At 42.4% G+C, this 18,534-nt stretch overlaps 1 protein-coding gene across 3 annotated transcripts in view; it reads right to left on the minus strand.

The window, feature by feature from the left end:
* Positions 1-286: 286 nt before the first annotated feature.
* The window catches only part of POPDC2 (popeye domain cAMP effector 2), a 28,742-nt gene continuing 10,494 nt past the window's right edge, over positions 287-18,534 (minus strand). Inside the window, exons 3-4 of one of the 3 annotated variants that reach the window (XM_060639906.3) lie at positions 16,439-16,970; positions 287-10,282 (exon numbers count right to left, since the gene is read on the minus strand). In XM_060639906.3, the coding sequence (XP_060495889.1) occupies positions 16,482-16,970 (489 nt within the window). In that variant the 3' untranslated portion in view covers positions 287-10,282; positions 16,439-16,481. Of the gene's footprint in view, positions 10,283-10,746; positions 11,200-16,438; positions 16,971-18,534 lie in introns of those variants that run through there. The other 2 variants (XM_060639907.3, XM_060639908.3) reach the window with 2 other exon arrangements.

The following is an 18,534-nucleotide window of genomic DNA, read 5'->3' on the forward strand; positions in this document are numbered from 1 at the left end:
AGCCACCCAGGCGCCCCTCAACTCTTCAATTTTTAGAGTCTATTATTCTTACTGATTCTGCTTTCTTTCTTTCTCGTGGAGTTGATTTTTTTAACCTGAATGAACTTTTCATATAACCCAATTCCTTTACATGTTATTGTTGTAATCTTTCAACTTGTCAGGAATTACTTATATCCCGATTTTATCCTTAGGAACATTTAGCTTTCCCTCCAAGCTTTATGTAATTTATGTCATATATATATGTCATTTTTATTTTTATTTTTTTAATGTTTATTTATTTTTGAGAGAGAGAGACAGAGCATGAGTAGGGGAAAGAGAAGAGAGAAAGGGAGACACAGAATCAGAAGCAGGCTCCAGGCTCTGAGCTGTCAGCATGGAGCCCGATGTGGGGCTCAAACCCACAAACCATGAGATCATGACCTGAGCTGAAGTCGGATGCTTAACCGACTGAGCCACCCAGGTGTCCCAATGTATATGGCATTTTTAAATAGATTTCTTTTTATATCTGTATCCAAGAACTTGAGAGGAGAAAGTCAAGGGCAAAGCCCTACTTCTAGAAGCTTCCTTAAGATTAATCAATACTCTGGGTCTGAACATTTGCATAGATTTCTAATTCATGTTTATCTTGACTACTTATATATTATGAGAAAAGTTTCAATACTTTATATTTATAATGATCCCCTGATCTGAGAGAGAGAAAAGAGAGATAATATGATTGAGTTTTAGCATGACTTCATTCCCAAGAGCTCCTGATAATTTCTAGTTAACTTCGTAAATATATACAAGCAATGTTTTTAGTGATTTGTCCCTGGACTTTGCTGAGAACACACCAAACTTCCTAGTCTCTACTTTCAGGAATTTCTGCTTTACTTCTTTTTGGCTACTGGGGCAAATGTATCTACCATCTTCTAACTTCTTTTCTTTGGGATTATTCAGTGATCACCAAAGACCTCAGTTACCCTACAAGGTATTTCTAAGGCAAGATTGTAACTCAGGGTCTGGGTACCAGAATTCACCTAAAGCAGTTGGGTGTTCGTTTCTCAATCTTGGTCTTCAGATTAATTTCCAAACCAAACCAAACAAAAAACCTCCCATACATTATTATATATATTTTTTTCAAACTACAGAATCAATAAATGTTCATTTTAACAAGTCAAACTGTAGATATATAGACTACCATGACCCTGAGGTAATCCATGTTAATAGCCGTATGTATGTCCTTCTACCCATTTCTCCGTGTAAATACAAATATATACACACAAAGTTGTTTTTTTAACAAAAATGAAATCATAGTACACCTATCACTCTGCAATTTTCTGTAGTCACTTAACAATATGTCCAATTAGACACAGATCTAATCTACTCACTGGATGTGTAATATTCCACAGTCTGGATATGCCATAATTTTGTCAACTATTTTCTTTGTGATGGATTGAGGTTGTTTCAACTACAAATGATGCTGCAATAAATATTTGTGTGCATCTATCTCATATTGTGACTCCTGCATTTCTGTATGATAAATTTTTGCAGTGAGAATTGCTAGGTCAACAGATATATCAAAAGATTAGTAATGCTGGATTACTTTCTAAACATGGCATACCAGTTCACAGACGCTCTGACAGTGGTTCAGAGAAACTGGTTTCTTGCAATTACTTATTCAAGCATTTGTCTTCCTAAGATAAATTACTCAAACCCCCAAATTTCTCCTCTGGAGTTACCATGTGGTGTTCAACTGGCTCCAAGCTGGCCAATCCATACCCATGTGTGAAAGTGGAATGACATTTTCCTTCAGAACTATAGGGGCCTGAGATTTCATTACTTTTGAAAAATGGCATTCATTCAGACACCATAGTCTCTGAGCAGTGAAATCATTAGAAGGGATGAGCTATAAAGACCTGTAAAAAAAATAAACTCTTATTTATTTATGACTATAAAACTCAACTCTTTAAAAAAATTTCAGTCAATACAGAAAGTTATGAAAGAGAAAGTGAAAAACTAAAACTTCCTGAGCATTTAATATGTGTCAGGTAGTGTTCTAATCCCTTTATATAAATTCTCTTATTAATCCTCCCAGCAGTTCCATGTACTACCTCATTTTATATCAGAGAACATGGAGGGAGAGGGAATTAAGCAACTTGTCCATGGTCATACAGCTGGCAATGGGTGAAATCAGGATTCACACTAAGCCATGTGCCTCTAGAACCTGGGCTCTGTCCACTGTGTGATACAGGCTGGCCTCCTCAAGTTGGATTTTAGCACTTGCAACATCCTCAGTCTGGCCCCACTCTGCCTAACTGAAGTTACCTGCCATGTCCCCCTTGTGCTGAAGCCAGTATCCCCCTAAAGCATACTGTGGACTATGTCACTTCCATGCCTTTGCGCCTGCTGCCCCCACCATCCCCTTCAGGTTCTACCAGCCATTCAGATAGAACTTCCAGTTCTATCTCTTCCAGGAAGACTGGCCTTCGGTATGTCATTTCACTCAGTATCCATGCAGGGCTCTTGGCTGGCTCAACTGGTAGAGGATATGACTCTTGATCTTGAGGTTGTAAGTTCAAGACCCACTTTGGGTATAAAGATTACTTAAAAATAAACTCTTTAAAAAAAAATATCTCCAGGAGGAAGCTGTGGGTGTATAAAGGAATCATACTGAAACATAAATCTTCTCATATTGCTAAAATCTCACCCAGCCCTTGATCTCCTTGTTCAGTGTTCCTGAGTGACCTTCTCAGAGAGACATACACTGCTGCCCCCAGCCTTAAACACACCTCTGACCTCACTCTTCGGCATGCTCAGGCCTTGGGGTGACCATCACAGCCCACATTTACCCCAGAGGAGGTTGGCTTCTTCCCCTAAGAGAGGAGCCTGGAGGTGATGTGGCCATCCCTGTGCCTGAGTTCTTCTATGTCCCAGGCCCTAAAATCCTCCCTATCCTCAGTATTCACTCACTTATGAAACGTTAACTATTTGCTTTATGGGGCCATTCAGTGTCCTGACAATAGCCCAAATTCAAACTATCCAAAATAAAATCAACATCTCCCCAAAGTTGTTTCTTTCTCCTCAATGGCAATAGCCACCACACTGGCATGCAACATCAGGCTTGAAGCCTGAGTTATCTTTGGCTCAAGACATTATAATGCTCAAAAAGAAAAAAGTAATTACCCCCTCTTCCTCCCTCCCAATACCTGATTTACACTTAGACACTATGTCTCTCAATTTCTTCAAAATGTGTCTGGTATCTGTCCCTTCCTTTCTGTTTTCTCAGACGTGGGGTAAGGCGTTGGATTTGGCACCAGTCTCTGAACTGATATCTTCCTCCAGCTTCTTTCCCCTCTAGTCCCTCTATTTACCTGTGCCAGATAACTCCTACAAAGTCTTTAAACTTATCATTCTCCTGCTGCCACTTTTTCACTGGATTTTCCCAAAGGCCTTAGAATAAGAGCTTCTTAACTTCTTAACCTAGAATTCAGGAACTTCTATGCCTCAATCCTTATCTTTCTTCCTTGATTTCTCTTATTCTTTTCCAAAAGAAATTCTTAGATCCTCTGAGGTTGATCTATTATCATTATTATTGTTGGGTTCCTTAAGCAACCCTTGTTTATTAGTCATCAAGCCACAGAGTGTCAGAGGAAGAAAGAAGAGCCCAAAAAGATTAAGGGAATTGCCTGAAGTCAAACAGCCACCGGAGAAAAAACACAGCCACTCTCCCATTTTTACTGCACTTCCAAACCAGACTGAACTTCTATTGGATTTTAATAACTCTAAGTGACTCTTCAATAAATGCAAATGTGAGCTTTAATAGCTTTTGAAGACTATCAAGGGGCAGTGTTTATCTGGAAGTAAATTCCTGCTGCTACCTTGAAGCTCTGGGTCTTTAACATTTGCCCAGGCCCATACCAGTATAGACAGATTCTTAGTTTGGACAGAACTGGAGGGTGGAGAAGTGGAAAGAGATCTAGGCAAATATCCAGGGAAGGAGAGCCCAATATGTGAACACCCCTCTTCTTGGGGTCAGACTGACTCAAGTGAAAATGCCCCTTCTCTCCTGCAGTTACCAGCTCCTGCAACTTCACAACTCCAAGTGCTCACCCAGCCCTCCTGGTTTGGACTTGAAACTCAGTCCACCCCAAAGTCAAGATCGTTCCTTTTTCACTCTCAACCCATGGTTCACTTCAGAAGCTGCCCTTTGCTATTCTTCTATGGAGAGCACGGGGAAATGGTAAAACTAAAAACAAGCTATCACAAAACCAGAATGTTCACTCATTCATTCATTCATTCATTCACTCATTCAGCAAACCTTTATTGTAAGCCTGCTATTTCCAGGCACTATTCTGATGACAATCCTCTTAATAACTACAATGTATTGAATGCTTACTGTGTGACAGGCATGGTTTTATGTTTCATTAAATTCTCACAGCAACATGAGATAGGTTCTTTTTTTATTGCCATTTTACATATGAGCAAGCTGAGGTACAGAGCAGTTATGTAACTAGACCATGAATGTGGCAGTGCTAAAATTCGAATCCAAGTGGTCAACTCCAGAGCTCTTTCTTAACCCTACACTATATTCATAAGGCATCCTAACCCAATGTCTACTTATGTTATCCCCATATCCTTGGTTTTTAAACTTAATTTAATAAAAATTTGCTAACAATGGCAAGGTGTCTGGCCATGTTGCATTAAAGTAGATTTTACTAGGTCAGATGCAGTATTACAGTGTAAATAGGAGGGTTTTAAAAGTATGTGTATTTATGTTTGTGATGAATAAATGACAGATGTTAAAATAATTTGAGAACTACTGGAGGTTGCAAAAGACAAGAGAAATAGAAGACATGTGGTGAATGACGAGGAATCAGATTACAAGAAACAAAATTCAGGGAAAAGAGAAGAAATCACATTGGAGAAATTAGGAGCAACCCACATTTTCATCTCACACACTTCAGAGAGGAACAGGCAAGAAGTCTGAGCTGTCCACAGACAGGAGATGGGGACAGCAGGCCTGAGCTCCTCAGCAGGGCCTGGAGAAACCAGAAGAAAGGACCTCCTTCCTGAGTCACACATGAGTCAAAGACAAAGTGTTCTAACTTCAACAGGAGGCAGAAGCAAAAGAACACTGGAAAGTGGAACTAGAAGTTTCTAAAATCCTAATCTAGGCCATGTTGAAATGTTAGCTGAGTTTAACAAAGATCTAACAATTACCAACTAAATGCCAGGCACATGACACCATGTGGGGTGCTGGGACTATGGCAATAAGAATCTGCCCAGCCCTCAAGCACCTGGAGAGGAAGTCTGGGGGGAGGTGAGAGCTGAGGGTGGTGGTCCAAGAGGACTCTGAGAGTCCTGGAGGGGACAGATTAATGCTGACAGAGGTGGGGTAGATGTCAGGGACAGTGTGGGAGGGGAGGGGACATTTGTACTAGTCTTGAGGGATGACTAGGACTCAGAGCAGAGGGTTGGGGGTATAGAGGGCAATTCCAGGCCATTGAGCAACCGTCAGTTGGCAATCGGCAGTTGGCAATCATGTGCTATGCAGAAGAGGGCTCTTGGTAAGGATCACGTCAGAGAAGTGAATCAAAAGTGAAATAAAATCCCATGATCTCTAGGGAAATTTCTGAGTGGGAGACATGTGTCAACGTATGAATTCCATGACAATTAGAAGTGAAACCACTGAGAGCATTGCTCACATTTTTTTCCATCATCGAGACTTGTGGGGGAGTCTACAGGAAACCAGGGTGTCAGGAATATATGCGGAAGAAGATGGAGAACCTCTAAGATGGATTTGCCTCCTCTCCCAAGCAATTCCCCCCAGGCTCTCAGGTGTCTGCCTCTCTGTTCCCATCACCATCATATATTCTGGCCCTTGGTACCTCACAATCCCTCTGACTGTTTCAATGGCTGACACTGTTCTCCTGGCTTTGTTCTCTCAGGTCTCTCAGAATGTGAACATTTATGAAACAACTAAACTCTGCCAGACTCTGTGGTATGCACTGAATGCAGTCTCCCTCAGCACTGATCTGAGTGCACCATTTTCCTGCTCACTTTCCATCGCCTTTTGATGAGAGCTTACTTAGGTTCCACAGTTAGTCACTAAGAGCCATTGGTTTTCCTCCAGCCATGCTTTTCTTGTACCTTCCAGCGTAGGGTCTTTGAGTCACATATTTCTTTTTCCTGGATTGCTTCTGCCTTGCCTAACTCTGTCTTTGAAGGCACAGCTCAGTTTCTCCATGAACCCTCCGAATACCAGAAATAGGAAGTGATCTCTTCTGCTGGACTTCTATAGGTCATATAGTGGTTTAAACCACTCTTGTAATGCTTTCCACAGTGGACTGACACGGTGCTTATTTGTATATACGTCAGGGATCTGACGTATATTTATTTATGGTTCACAAGAAACCTATTTACACATGGACTGAGGACTCTCAGAGGAGAGTTCATTAATTAAAACTCAGAGGAGCCAGGCCTAAGGAGCTTGACTTAGCAAGGCCTTGGTGGGGAGAGGGGCAGGGTGCTTATGATTCATATCTCTCCTTTGCTAGAGCTCAAGTTCCTTCAGGGCAGATACCATGAATGATTCACTTATTAAAGCCTGTGATGTCCAGCATAATGTTTGACAGCAAGTGAATATTTAATAAGTATTCATGAGATAAAAGAATATTTATTGTTGTCTCCTGAGAGCAAATCTAACTATTTGCCAGGCTTTATTGCTAAAATTTTGATATAAACCCAAGATTTTCTTTTCACATGTGTGGATCTCTAGTGTGGGGTTACTGCAGGAGGTTCACAAATCCATGTCATGTCAAGAATTTTCCATAGACTGAGTAAATAAAATGCTTTGTACCTACATGTAATGCTATATTTCAAATACATAAAGATACCATTGTGGTTGATTCTAAAAATCTACAAATATATCTAAAAAAAAAACCTTGTAGGATCCAGATATCTTTTCCCACACAACTTCTATGATGTAGAAGTTCTGATCCTTTTAAAAACAAACGCACACACATTAAATGAAGTTCCCATTGTACAGAACCTCTGTTATGTACTGCATGTGTGTAACAGGAGCCCTGCTTAGGGAGACCTATAGCTCGAGGGGTGACACCACATCCAGGTAATGCTGAGTCTCAACTTAGCGTGCACACACTTTGTTGCTGTTTGTTTATTGCTTTATTTATTCTCCACAACCGCCCTCAAGGGTTGACAAAAGAGCTACTGAATTTCTCACAATTGACAGGGGAGAAATATATTGTGAAATATATAGGAAAGAGACAGAAATCAAACAAGAAAGGAAATAAACAGTGTAATTTCAGAAAAAAAAATGAGAAAAGGATGTAAGAGCTATATGGGACACAATGAACAGTTCTATCAAGCATGTAATTGGAATCCTAAAAGGAGAGGAAAGAGAAAAGACTCTGAAGAAAGTCCAAGCAGGGAAAAGGGACAGAAGATGATGGTAAGGTGAGTGGGTATCTTAGCTGGGATGGTGACATTGGAGCTGAGAACTGAATGACCAGAAGTCAGCAAGTGTAAAGGCCCTAATATAGAAAGAAGCTAGGTATGCCTGACAGATACCAAAAAGAATAGTGTGGTTGAAACATGATAAATAAGAATGAGATCAGAATAAAATACAGTTGAAGGACAGGCAGGTAGGGCATTGTGGCTTATAAGTTTCCAGAAGAATAGGATTCACCAAACATGCTTTTGCTTCCCCACATTTCCCAATCCCTTTAACCAAAGCACAAAGTGGATTATTAAGTGGGTCCATGAGATTACCGCTAGTCAATGGACTATGGGCAGAAGTGATTTGTATCCTTTCTGGGCCAAAGCATCAAAAAGCTAGCACAGGAATGTCAAGCTGTTTCTTTCTTCAAGTGACAGAGCCAGATGGCCAGAGTAGATTGAATCACTGAGTTGCAACATGAAGATGGTTGCCCTCATGAGTCATGCAGACTGGCGGTAGACTTTAAGAGAGAAATAAACATTTGTGCTATGAAGTCATAATAAGCTCATCTTGACTAATGTCACATGGTAAGAAGTTTGGATTTTACTCTAAGTATAATAAAAGCCATTTGAAATTTTGAGCGAGAGTGATGACATCATATACATGTTTAAATGACCACTATGCTGTGTGTACAATAGATTATGCGGAAGAGAGACAGGAGAAATAGGGAACCAGTTGTAAGTCCATTGAGGTTAATCCAGGTATGAAATAATAGCTTGAAATCAGTGGTAGCAGTGAAGGTGGTGAATTGAATTCAGGATATGTTTTGAAAATAGAACTAAGATAAATGGAAAGACTCCAAGGTTTTGGGCATGGGCAACTGACTGAAAAAGAAGACAGAGTAGAAGGTAACATGGGTGGAGTGGGAACCAAGAGTTATAAAGCTTTCTGGGTTTAAAGATCTCTTCCAAGAATAGGAAAGAAGAAAGATAGAGTACTTCCTAACTCCTTTTACAAAGTCAGCATAACCCTGATATCAAACCTGACAATGATATTACAAGATACATATTTGTAAAAGTCCTAATATATATATATATATATATACATATATATATATATATATATTTGCAAACTAAGTTCAGATATAGACAAAGAGGAAAATACAACATAATAAAATTGGATTTCCTCCAGAATGCATGGTTGTTTTAATATTCACATATCTATTGATGTAATTCATTAACAGAATAAGGGAGAAAAATAATCTCCATAAATGCAGAAAATCATTTAATGAAATTCAATACTCATCCCTGATTAAAAAAAAAACAGCAAATTAGGAAAAGAACTTCTTTAATCTGATAGGGGCAATATAAAAATCTAATAGCACACATCATACTTAATAATGAAATACTGAAAACATTTTCCTTAAAGTCAGATATGAGAGAAGGATGTCTTCATTATCCCTTCCATTCATCCCTGTACTATAGGTCCTACCCAGAAAAACAAGGAATCAAAAGAAAAATAAGGAGGAGAAAGAGGAGGAGGAGTGAGGGGGAAGGTATAGGTTAGGAAGGAAGAAATAAAACCATCATTATTTACGGATGATATATGTGAATCTATGGAAAATCCTGAAGACTCCCTGAATTAATTATTAGAAGTGATAAGTGAATTTATCAAGATCACTGAATTAAAGTTAAAGATACAAAACATCAATTATATTTCTATATGCTAGAATTTTCATTCATGTGTGGGTCTTGAGAAACTTAACAGAAGACCATGGGGGAAGGGAAGGGGGAAAAATAGTTACAAACAGAGAGGGAGGGAGGCACACCACAAGAGACTCTTAAATACAGAGAACAAACTGAGGGTGGATGGGGCGGGTGAGAGAGAGGGAAAAATGGGTGATGGGCATTGAGGAGGGCACTTGGGATGAGCACTGGGTGTTGTATGTAAGCCAATTTGACAATAAATTATATTCATTAAAAAAAGTCACTGTTTTAGGTATGAATGTACAGGACAATAGATAACCAGAATATATGTTGAAGTATTTAGGGGAAAAGTAAAATAGAATACATTAAATTTATAAACCCACTTAAAACTATGAAAGGAAATTTAATTAACTAAGTTTTTTAAAGTCCCTCTGAAAACTATTGTTTAATACTAGGGTCCTAAACAGAACAAGAGATTTGTAAGTTGAACTTAAAAGCTTAAGGGAAAACTAGGTTTTTAAAAATTTCTACTTCTATAAATTGAATCTAACTGGAAAAACAAACAAGTAGACCATGAAAACTTCTTGGCTAGCTGACTTCAGTGACCCTTTTAACAGTTCAGAAAAACAACAAGGGAAAAAAACTGAGTGATTTATGGAGTGCTTACTAGGTGTCACGCCATGTCCATGTCCGAGGGGCTCTACCTAAGTCAGCTCATTCAGTGCTCACCACAACCCTGGGAGATGGGTTTTGTGAATCCCCACTTTACAGATGAGGCTCAGAGAGCCTATGTAACTTGCCCAAGATTCTGCAGTTAGTGAAGGATGGGATCGGTGCTTTCACACTTTTGGGTGCCTTTTCCTGGAAGGAAGGCTGGTGAGGGTAAATTTGCACAAGTCGCCTGGAGCCCTTGGTGTTAGCAGCGGGGCGACGTCTTCTGTGTCTGCTCTGACCTTGCCTGTGAGCCTTCCAGGGGGTGAGACGCGGTGTGCACTCAAGTGACCTTCCTGTGAAGATTAGTGCGGCCAGAGAAAAAGATAGCCTGTTGATCCTTAAAGTTCAGGAGTGTGGGTTGGAGCCAAGGGGGCCTGTCCCCTGGAGATAACTTGAGAGTAGCTGTGGAGAGGAGTTCTAGAAGCTGTGGAAAGAAAAAGAGGAAGGATTTCAGCACTGTGGCTCCAGGTGGCTTGCCTAACACCGCAGAGTTCTTTTCAGTTTATTTTTCTTCTACTAATTCACAACGCTTTAGCTGTCCCCAATACCTGATGTGATAGGGGCGGTCGTATCTTTGAATCGTCTCATTCTGGAGTATTAGGATGAACCAGCTCTGAAGTTATTTAGCCCAGTCTCATTTTTATAGGAGATGAGACCAAGAAATCAACTCCTGGTGCTTCCTATGAAGAATCTATAGAATTCTACTTCCTTTCTAGCGCTACTGAATGAGTTTCCAGGAAAAAAAAAAACCTGTATGGCAAAATGATGAGTCTTATAAGACCCCTGTCTTTTTTTTTTTTTTTTTTTTTTTAACAAAGAGAGGCCTGTAAAATACAAGTAGAAGAACAACAGGTTCAGGCTGTTGTGGGTTGCAGGCTGCTGTGATCCAGAGGGCTGGGAGGGAGCTGCTTCCTCTTTAACTGAACTGACCCAACATGAGGTCTTGGCAGACAGAGTGGTGCTACCACCCAGAGACTCAGAACCTGAGGCCCGGGGGGGGGGGGGGGGGCAGCTCCTGCTGTGCCACCATTAGGGGCAATTTTTTTGCCCCAGGTCTGTTTAGCAAAACTGACAGCTCCGAAAGGACCTTACAGCCACTGCAGAGAAAAATATAGTGCGATGAAAAGAGGGTGAGGAGAGTGTGATGGTGATCTGTCTCCCCATGAGCCAATAAAGGAAAAGAGATGAAGGTCTGGCAAGTGATTGGTGAGTCAGGGGCTGAGGAGCCCATCGTGTGAGTCTCCACCTTTTTGCTGGGCCTTTGTCCTCAGGGGCCTCTGCCAGTTGCCACCTTCCCTGGAAAGCCAGACTGGGGGAAATAAGAGGTGAAATCATGTACCTCTGACAGAGAGGGAGGGGGATTGCTAAACAATTCTGTATACAATGGGATACTGAAATACTTTACACATTTAACTAGGGCTTTACAAATGACAAACTACCTTTCTATACATTATCTCAGTTACTCCTCACATCAACCTGGTGAGGTAGACAGGCTACCTATCTACCTATTAGTACGTATTTATTATCCATTAGACTATTAGTCCTGTTCTGGAGATGAGAAACCACTCTTTATGGTTGTTAAGTGACAGGACCAGAGTCAGATCTTAGAATCACAGAATCATAGTATCAGAGTTAGAAGACACCTTAATAGCAATAGCCTAAGGCATCCTTCTCTCAGAGCCTGCATCACCTTATAAAATCTCTGAGATTTCTTCTGGTTCCTACCTGAACTCTTCCAATGATGAGTAACTCACTAACTCTATGAGGCAACCCATTATTAATACTGAGTAAAACCCTTCCTTCTTATCATATTCAGTCCTTAACTCATTTCTGTCCTCAAGAACACCAAATTAAGGCAAATTCTTTTTTTAAGCTTATTTATTTATTCTGAGAGACAAAGAACATGAGTGGGGGAAGGGCAAAGAGAGAGAGGGAGAGAGAGAATCCCGAGCAAGCTCCACACTGTCAGCATGGAGCCTGATGCGGGACTTGAAATCATTAACCGTGAGATCATGACCTGAGCCAAAACCAAAAATCAGATGCTTAACTGACTGAGCCACCAAGGCGCCCCCCCAGATTAAGGCAAATTCTAATTCCCCTTCTTTTCAAAATCTGAGGATAGCACTCTTGCTCATCTCTCCAGATTAAACACCTTCAATTCTTTCAACTGTTACTCATGATGATCCATGATGTAGTTATCTGGCACAGTGCCTAAAATATACAGTAGATACTCAAATAGTTGTTGAATTGGCTCTCTGGCCCTGGGTACTATTATCCTGGTCCTGTGCTCCTTCCCCGACCACAGTTAGTCTCCATGTTGTCATCTGTTTCTCATTTGCTTGTTTATTTAAACAATAGGGAGGAGAGCCAGGGTGGCTCAGTCGGTTAAGCCTCTGACTCTTGATTTCAGCTCAGCCATGATCTCACGGTTCATGAGATAGAATCCTGTATGGGGCTCTGCACTGACAGTGCAGAGCCTGCTTGGGATTCTCTCTTTCCCTCTCTCTCTCTGCTCCTCCCCTGCTCTCCCTCTCTCTGAAAATAAATAAACATTTATAAACATTTATAAATAAACATTTATAAATAAATACATAATAGGGAGAAAGACAACAACATATGGTTTCTACTTTCAAACCACAGGATTGCAGAATAACTTGCAAACATAATCAAAATTGGTCACATTTCAAACAGCTTTCAATTAGTGATTAATTTGTGCTAATAGACTTGCTCTCTGACTTAACTGCTCACTCCAGAGTTGCATTCATGGAGCAGCTCCTATAAGTAAGACACCAAATGGGACATTGTAGAGAGTGTCCTCCACAGAATTCAAACTCCTAGTGAAGGCTGGGTTAATACAAGGTCTGACTCTAAGACCCCCCATGAATGCATTATGCAGCAGGGCTGTTTTGCCCATTCAAAGAAGTAGCATTCAATTCCGGGCAACCCCAGACTAAAAGATGTACTGTTTTTCAAAAAGACCTCTAGTGGAAGCGCTGGCTATTCTTAGCTGGTCATGGTGGGAAGGACAAGCACTGGTGTCAGTGTGATGAAGCTGTGTCTTTCTCAATGATGTAGAACTCAGCCAGCTTCATGCTTCTTATGTAAGTGCTGTGCCAGGATGAACAGTACTGAGCTTACAATTCTGGTAACTGAAGAGCCGGGGAATAGATGGTGAGTTGTTCCCCTCATTATAAAGGAAGCAATAGTAAATTGCTACCTATCACAAGGGACTATTGTTTTAAGTAATAACCCTAGAAGGGATTTGATAACAATAAGTCAAACCAAGCCCCCGAAACACAATTCCAGAGAAGGATCTCCGGTTTAAATTATCCCATTATCACAGACTGAACTGAAAGCCATCTGAAATTTATACAACTTGATCAGGTTTTCAAGTTGTTCTGAAAACTCTGGTTTGGAAGTAAATAATACGTTTTTTCCTTTCTATTACTTGAACAAAGAAACACTGAAAAATGTGCTCTCTTTATATTGCCAATATACTTGGCAATATACTAATACTTTAGAAAGGGAGTTGTAATAGCAGCTTTCTCATCTTGAGGTTCTGAAAAGGCTGCTTCCCAAAGGATGATTTGAAAAGGACTATTTCATATGATAGTCTCAAGGGCAGAGGAGCTTCGAGATTGAGTGGTGACCTTTCACACAGAACATCTGCACTATCATCACATAGTAGGTGATAGAGTCTTCACAGGTACAGAATTGTGGGGGGGCTTTTTAAAAAATTTTCTTAATGTTTATTTATTTTTGAGAGAGACAGACAGAGCAAAAGTAGGGGAGGGGCAGAGAGAGGGGGAAACACAGAATCCGAAGCAGGCTCCAGGATCTGAGCTGTCAGCACAGAGCCCAACACGGGGCTCGAACTCATGAACCGTGAAATCATGACCTGAGCTGAAGTTGGACGTTTAACTGACTGAGCCACCCAAGCGCCTCGTGGCGGGACTTCGAATCAAGCAGAACCCACCATTCAGCAAGGAGGAGGACAGTCCCAAGTCATAAGAGTAAGTGTAGTGAAATATGCTGAAAGACACTGTGATGTCCTGGGGCTTGTGTCCATTACACTGCTGACTGTTTCTCTTTTTTGCTTCTGAACAACTCATCCTTTGCCTTCTTAACATAAACCCAAGAAGGCCTTTGGGGTTCATCTTATCCAACACACTCAAATGAAGAAAGTGAGGCTTGGTGAGGTTGTGTGGTTTGCGAAACGTAGCAGACCCAGACGTAGAAGCCAGGACACTTCAGGCTCCCAGTTCTGGCTATCTCTCGTTTATCACGTTGCCTCCTAATGTCTGGGAAAACTCATGCATGAAGTGTGTAGCTACCTAAAGCTGGGAATTTTCATCCCTTCACCTGAATGGTTTTATCTACAGGCAGAGGGAGAGGTACTGATCTTGGAAGAGTATGGATTAAAGACCAAGATGGGGGTGCAGGGAAGGTTAAGAAGAAGAATAGATAGAGCAAGACAGGGAAGTGGGAAAGAAAGGAAAAGAAGGTAATAGAGGAGAAATATATCAACAATTAAATGGGGGAAATGTAAAGGAGAGAAGAAATTAACTAAGAAGAGAAGGCCTGTTTTTTCTTCTTATGAGCAGCAAACTGAAGGGAACCAAGGACTGAACAGAAGTCAGAAAGAGGGAAGAAAGAAGAGCAAATAGAACTACAAAAAAGGAGAAAACCGGGAAGAAAACGAGAACACCGAGAGCTGCTATGAGTTAGGAGTGTGTACAGGTGGGTGGGCATGCTGGACAAAGAGAGGGATCCACGGGACATAACCCATATGCATGGATGGGGGTGGACAAGCAGGAAGGTGAGTATCAGCACAATGGGAAAGGGGTGATGAGAGTGGTCACTGTAAATGGAGGAAGTCAACAAGTAATCTTGGGTCCTGGATAGATCCATGGAATTCTCCAGAATCAGCCCAACTATGGTTCTAGGGACACTGGTACTACAGGAGATGATACATTCCCTATCTCTAACACCAACACTCTAACCTCTTATCATTTGCCTCTCCTACCTCTTTCATCATTTACATAACTTGTGTTATAAAATATATAAACATTCACTCATTCACCATGTGTACCCTGGAAACCTTCCTCACTGAGCTAGGTCCTTGAAAAATTTGTCAGTGCTTCCCAAAGGATGGTGGGTCCCTCGGGCACCTGCGTCACACACACTTGGAAATGCTTTACCAACTGGGAACCGTGGGATTTTCCTTAGGAGAATCCAGGCCTCCACCACTGCTGGGTGGAGTCCCAGAGGAAAATGTCACAGCACTGTGAGAGCAACAAGGGGGAATACGCAAGCGATTTCCCGGAACTACTCAGTGCAGCCTTTCTTGTCCATTCTCCTGCGGTGTGAGGGAAATCCTGCCCTTACTGTTAGGTCCTCCCAGATTTGTGCCCATCCACCTCACCCAGGTGTGGTTTGTGGGGAAAGCCAGGCTGCTGTTACACCCATAGGATCATAGTAACAGGGCAGCACCCAGTCCTCTGCCCGAACAAGCAACGCACTCTCCACCGGGCAAGAGAACAGCAAGGTGGGATGCTTTCCTCCCAGGGTCATCAGCGTATATCACAAGCCTCTTTGAAATATGTGCTTTTAACAGACATAGCTGCCCAATCCAAGCTAAATAGCGACTGCTTTCCAGAGCTGCCTCTATGCTAGGAAAAACCGATAGGAATAAGAACCGATAGGAATTAGCGTTTTTTCCCCTTTAAAATGCATGCCATAGGGGCGCCTGGGTGGCTTGGTCGGTTGAGCATCCGACTTTGGCTCAGGTCATGATCTCACGGTCCGTGAGTTCGAGCCCCGCGTCGGGCTCTGTGCTGACAGCTCAGAGCCTGGAGCCTGTTTCAGATTCTGTGTCTCCCTCTCTCTCTGCCCCTCCCCTATTCATGCTCTGTCTTTCTCTCTCTGTCTCAAAAATAAATAAACGTTAAAAAAATTTTTTAAAAAAAGAAGCAGCCAAACTGTTTAAAAAATAATAATAATAAATAAATAAATAAAATGCATGCCATAAATAAAATCCCCGGTAGCCCTATCTGTGGCCTTAACTATGCACACAGGAGCTCCTGGCTGGCTCAGTCGGTTAAGCGGCCCACTTTGGCTCAGGTCATGATCTCACGGTCCGTGAGTTCGAGCCCCGTGTCGGGCTCTGTGCTGACAGCTCAGAGCCTGGAGCCTGTTTCAGATTCTGTGTCTCCCTCTCTCTGACCCTCCCCTGTTCATGCTCTGTCTCTCTCTGTCTCAAAAATAAATAAACGTTAAAAAAAAAAAAAAAAAACTATTCACACAAACTTGCAAACAATTTAGCAATTGTTTGCTTGCTCAAAATGTCAAGCAGCCCACTTTCTAAGACGCAATCACCCTTAATAAAAAATGAGTTCAAAGAAAATCCCCCGACGCCTTGCATGCACCTGGAGTGAGTTGCTACTGCAACGCTGGGTTAATGCCACTTTCTGGGAGTCCTGTGAGAGGACAGGCTCCGTGAAATGGTTTTTTGCCCTTACAAGCTGAGTTAAGGCCAACTGTTGGCGGGAAGGCAAAGAGCTGCCTTCTGAGTACTTACACAGGATCCTGAGCCAGGTGGTTGCGCCCGTGTTAGCTCTCCCTCACCTCATGTACTCCCCATCACTCCTATAATCCATGAACGATTCTGATCCCGACACCTCCTCAAAATCCTCCAGCACCAGACTGGCGGAGTCCTCACCCAGGACGCCGCTGTCCGGCCTGGACATCCTGGCCCGGGAGGGAGGTGCTGGAGGGCCACTGGCAGCTGGAAGAGGAGAGCGAGGGGGTGTTTGCTGGGCAGATGTGGGCATGGCTGACTCACGGACTTCCTCATCATCCTTCTCAGACTCTGGCCCTGTATCTGGAGCAGCAGGACCCAGGACATGGTACAGGCTGGGGAGACGGATGTCGAAACGCAGCCCAAACTTGGCAAAGAGCTTATCGTTGAGAGCGTAGAGCTTCTCAGAGATGTCATAGCCCAGCAGAGCTGAGAAGAGGCGGGAAATGTATCGCTCTTTGGACAAAAGAAGGTGGAGACTTTTCCGTGGCCAGGAGATGTAGCTACATGCAGTCTCAGCAGTCAGAGTGACCTGAAAGTGGTCGGGAGAAGAGAGTGAAGATTTAAATTAGACTGTGTCCATGCTTAGCTCGGAGAAACATACAATTACATGGCAAAAGGCTGCACTTTTGTTGAAGAAACTGTGGGAGCCCCCCACCATCCCGTGCCCACCATGGCCTTGCCTGGAGGAGGGCCAGTGAATGACTTTTACTTGTGTGCATTGACATGGAGGGGTGTACTTGTCAGGAGCCCTGGGTTCAGCCATTCACCCACTGGGCCCTCCCCTCCAGGAACCTCAGTTTCCACACCCAGTTTCCTCAGCTGTCATATTCTGTGTTCCCATGGCTGTGGAAGGTTCTGAGTCTATTGTGATCTCAAGACAGAGATGGGGCCTCTCATTGCTCTGAAAAAGGCTGGCATGCTGATGACAGTTTGTTTTAAGAATAAAGAAGGATAATATATTGCAGTAAGGATTCAGGAAGGGTTGGAACACATTTCAGTTAGAGAAGAGCTTCTCATTAGGCCTGCCAAGCTGCATCGGTGGGAGAACATTGGCCTGGAATTCAGGCCCAGGAACCTGCTCTTGACATGGCTATGACAAGTAACCAAAGAGATCTGATGACTAAAGTCAGAAAAAGGACACAGAGGAGAGGAACTCTTTTTTTTTTTTAACGTTTATTCATTTTTGAGAGACACAGAGAACGTTTATTCATTTTTGTGAATGGGGGAAGGGCAGAGAGAGAGGGAGGCACAGAATCCGAAGCAGGCTCCAGGCTCTGAGCTGTCAGCCCAGGGCCTGACATGGGTCTCGAACTCATGAACCATGAGATCATGACCTGAGCTGAAGTTGGACACTTAACTGACTGAACCACGCAGGCAGCCTGAGGAAGAGGAACTCTTAAGAGCACGGAGTCAAAGGGCACCCCACTCTCCATTTATTTAGCCATCTAGGAAGTTCTGAGCACTTACTATGGGCCCATAATGCAAAGCTAAATTACACCTGCAGGGTAGGTAAGGTGCCTGGCACGTAGCAGGTGCTTGATAAATCCTTGTTTTAACAATGATAAGTGCTAAAACTGGGGTTAAACTAGAAACGTGCGTAGGAGAGTAAAGGAATAGGGTGTAGAATCACACAATTCTTTATAATTGGATTGGCCACGATACTTTAAAAGTGAGGCGGACAGAAGGGCTCACGTTGAAGAATTGTGGAGACAGTGGAGATAATGGTGATGATGATAGCAGCGAACATTTACCTAGAGGTGGCTGTGAGCCAGGCATTGTGTTAAAGTCTTCATGTGGATTTTCTTATTAAAGGTAGGGTTGACTTCCAAACACCCTTTATTAGAGCTTTTCTATAGTCATTTTAATTCCTGCATTGTGGACCAGAGCTCCCACTACCCTTCTCTCTTCCTTCCTCCTGCAGTAGACCTCTTCTACTTTCTTCACTCATTTCCTCACCTCTGCTTCTCCCCACCCCCCCCCCCCCATCATCAACCCTGAAGTCAGGCCTCTAAATTGCTTCATCAAGGCCAGGAGGTGGCTTCAAGTTCAGCTTCACCCTTTGACCAGCTGTGTGACATCAGACAAATTCCTTA

This window comes from Panthera onca, chromosome C2 (genome assembly GCF_046562875.1).
Source record: "Panthera onca isolate mPanOnc1 chromosome C2, mPanOnc1 haplotype 2, whole genome shotgun sequence".
Lineage (NCBI taxonomy): Eukaryota > Metazoa > Chordata > Mammalia > Carnivora > Felidae > Panthera > Panthera onca.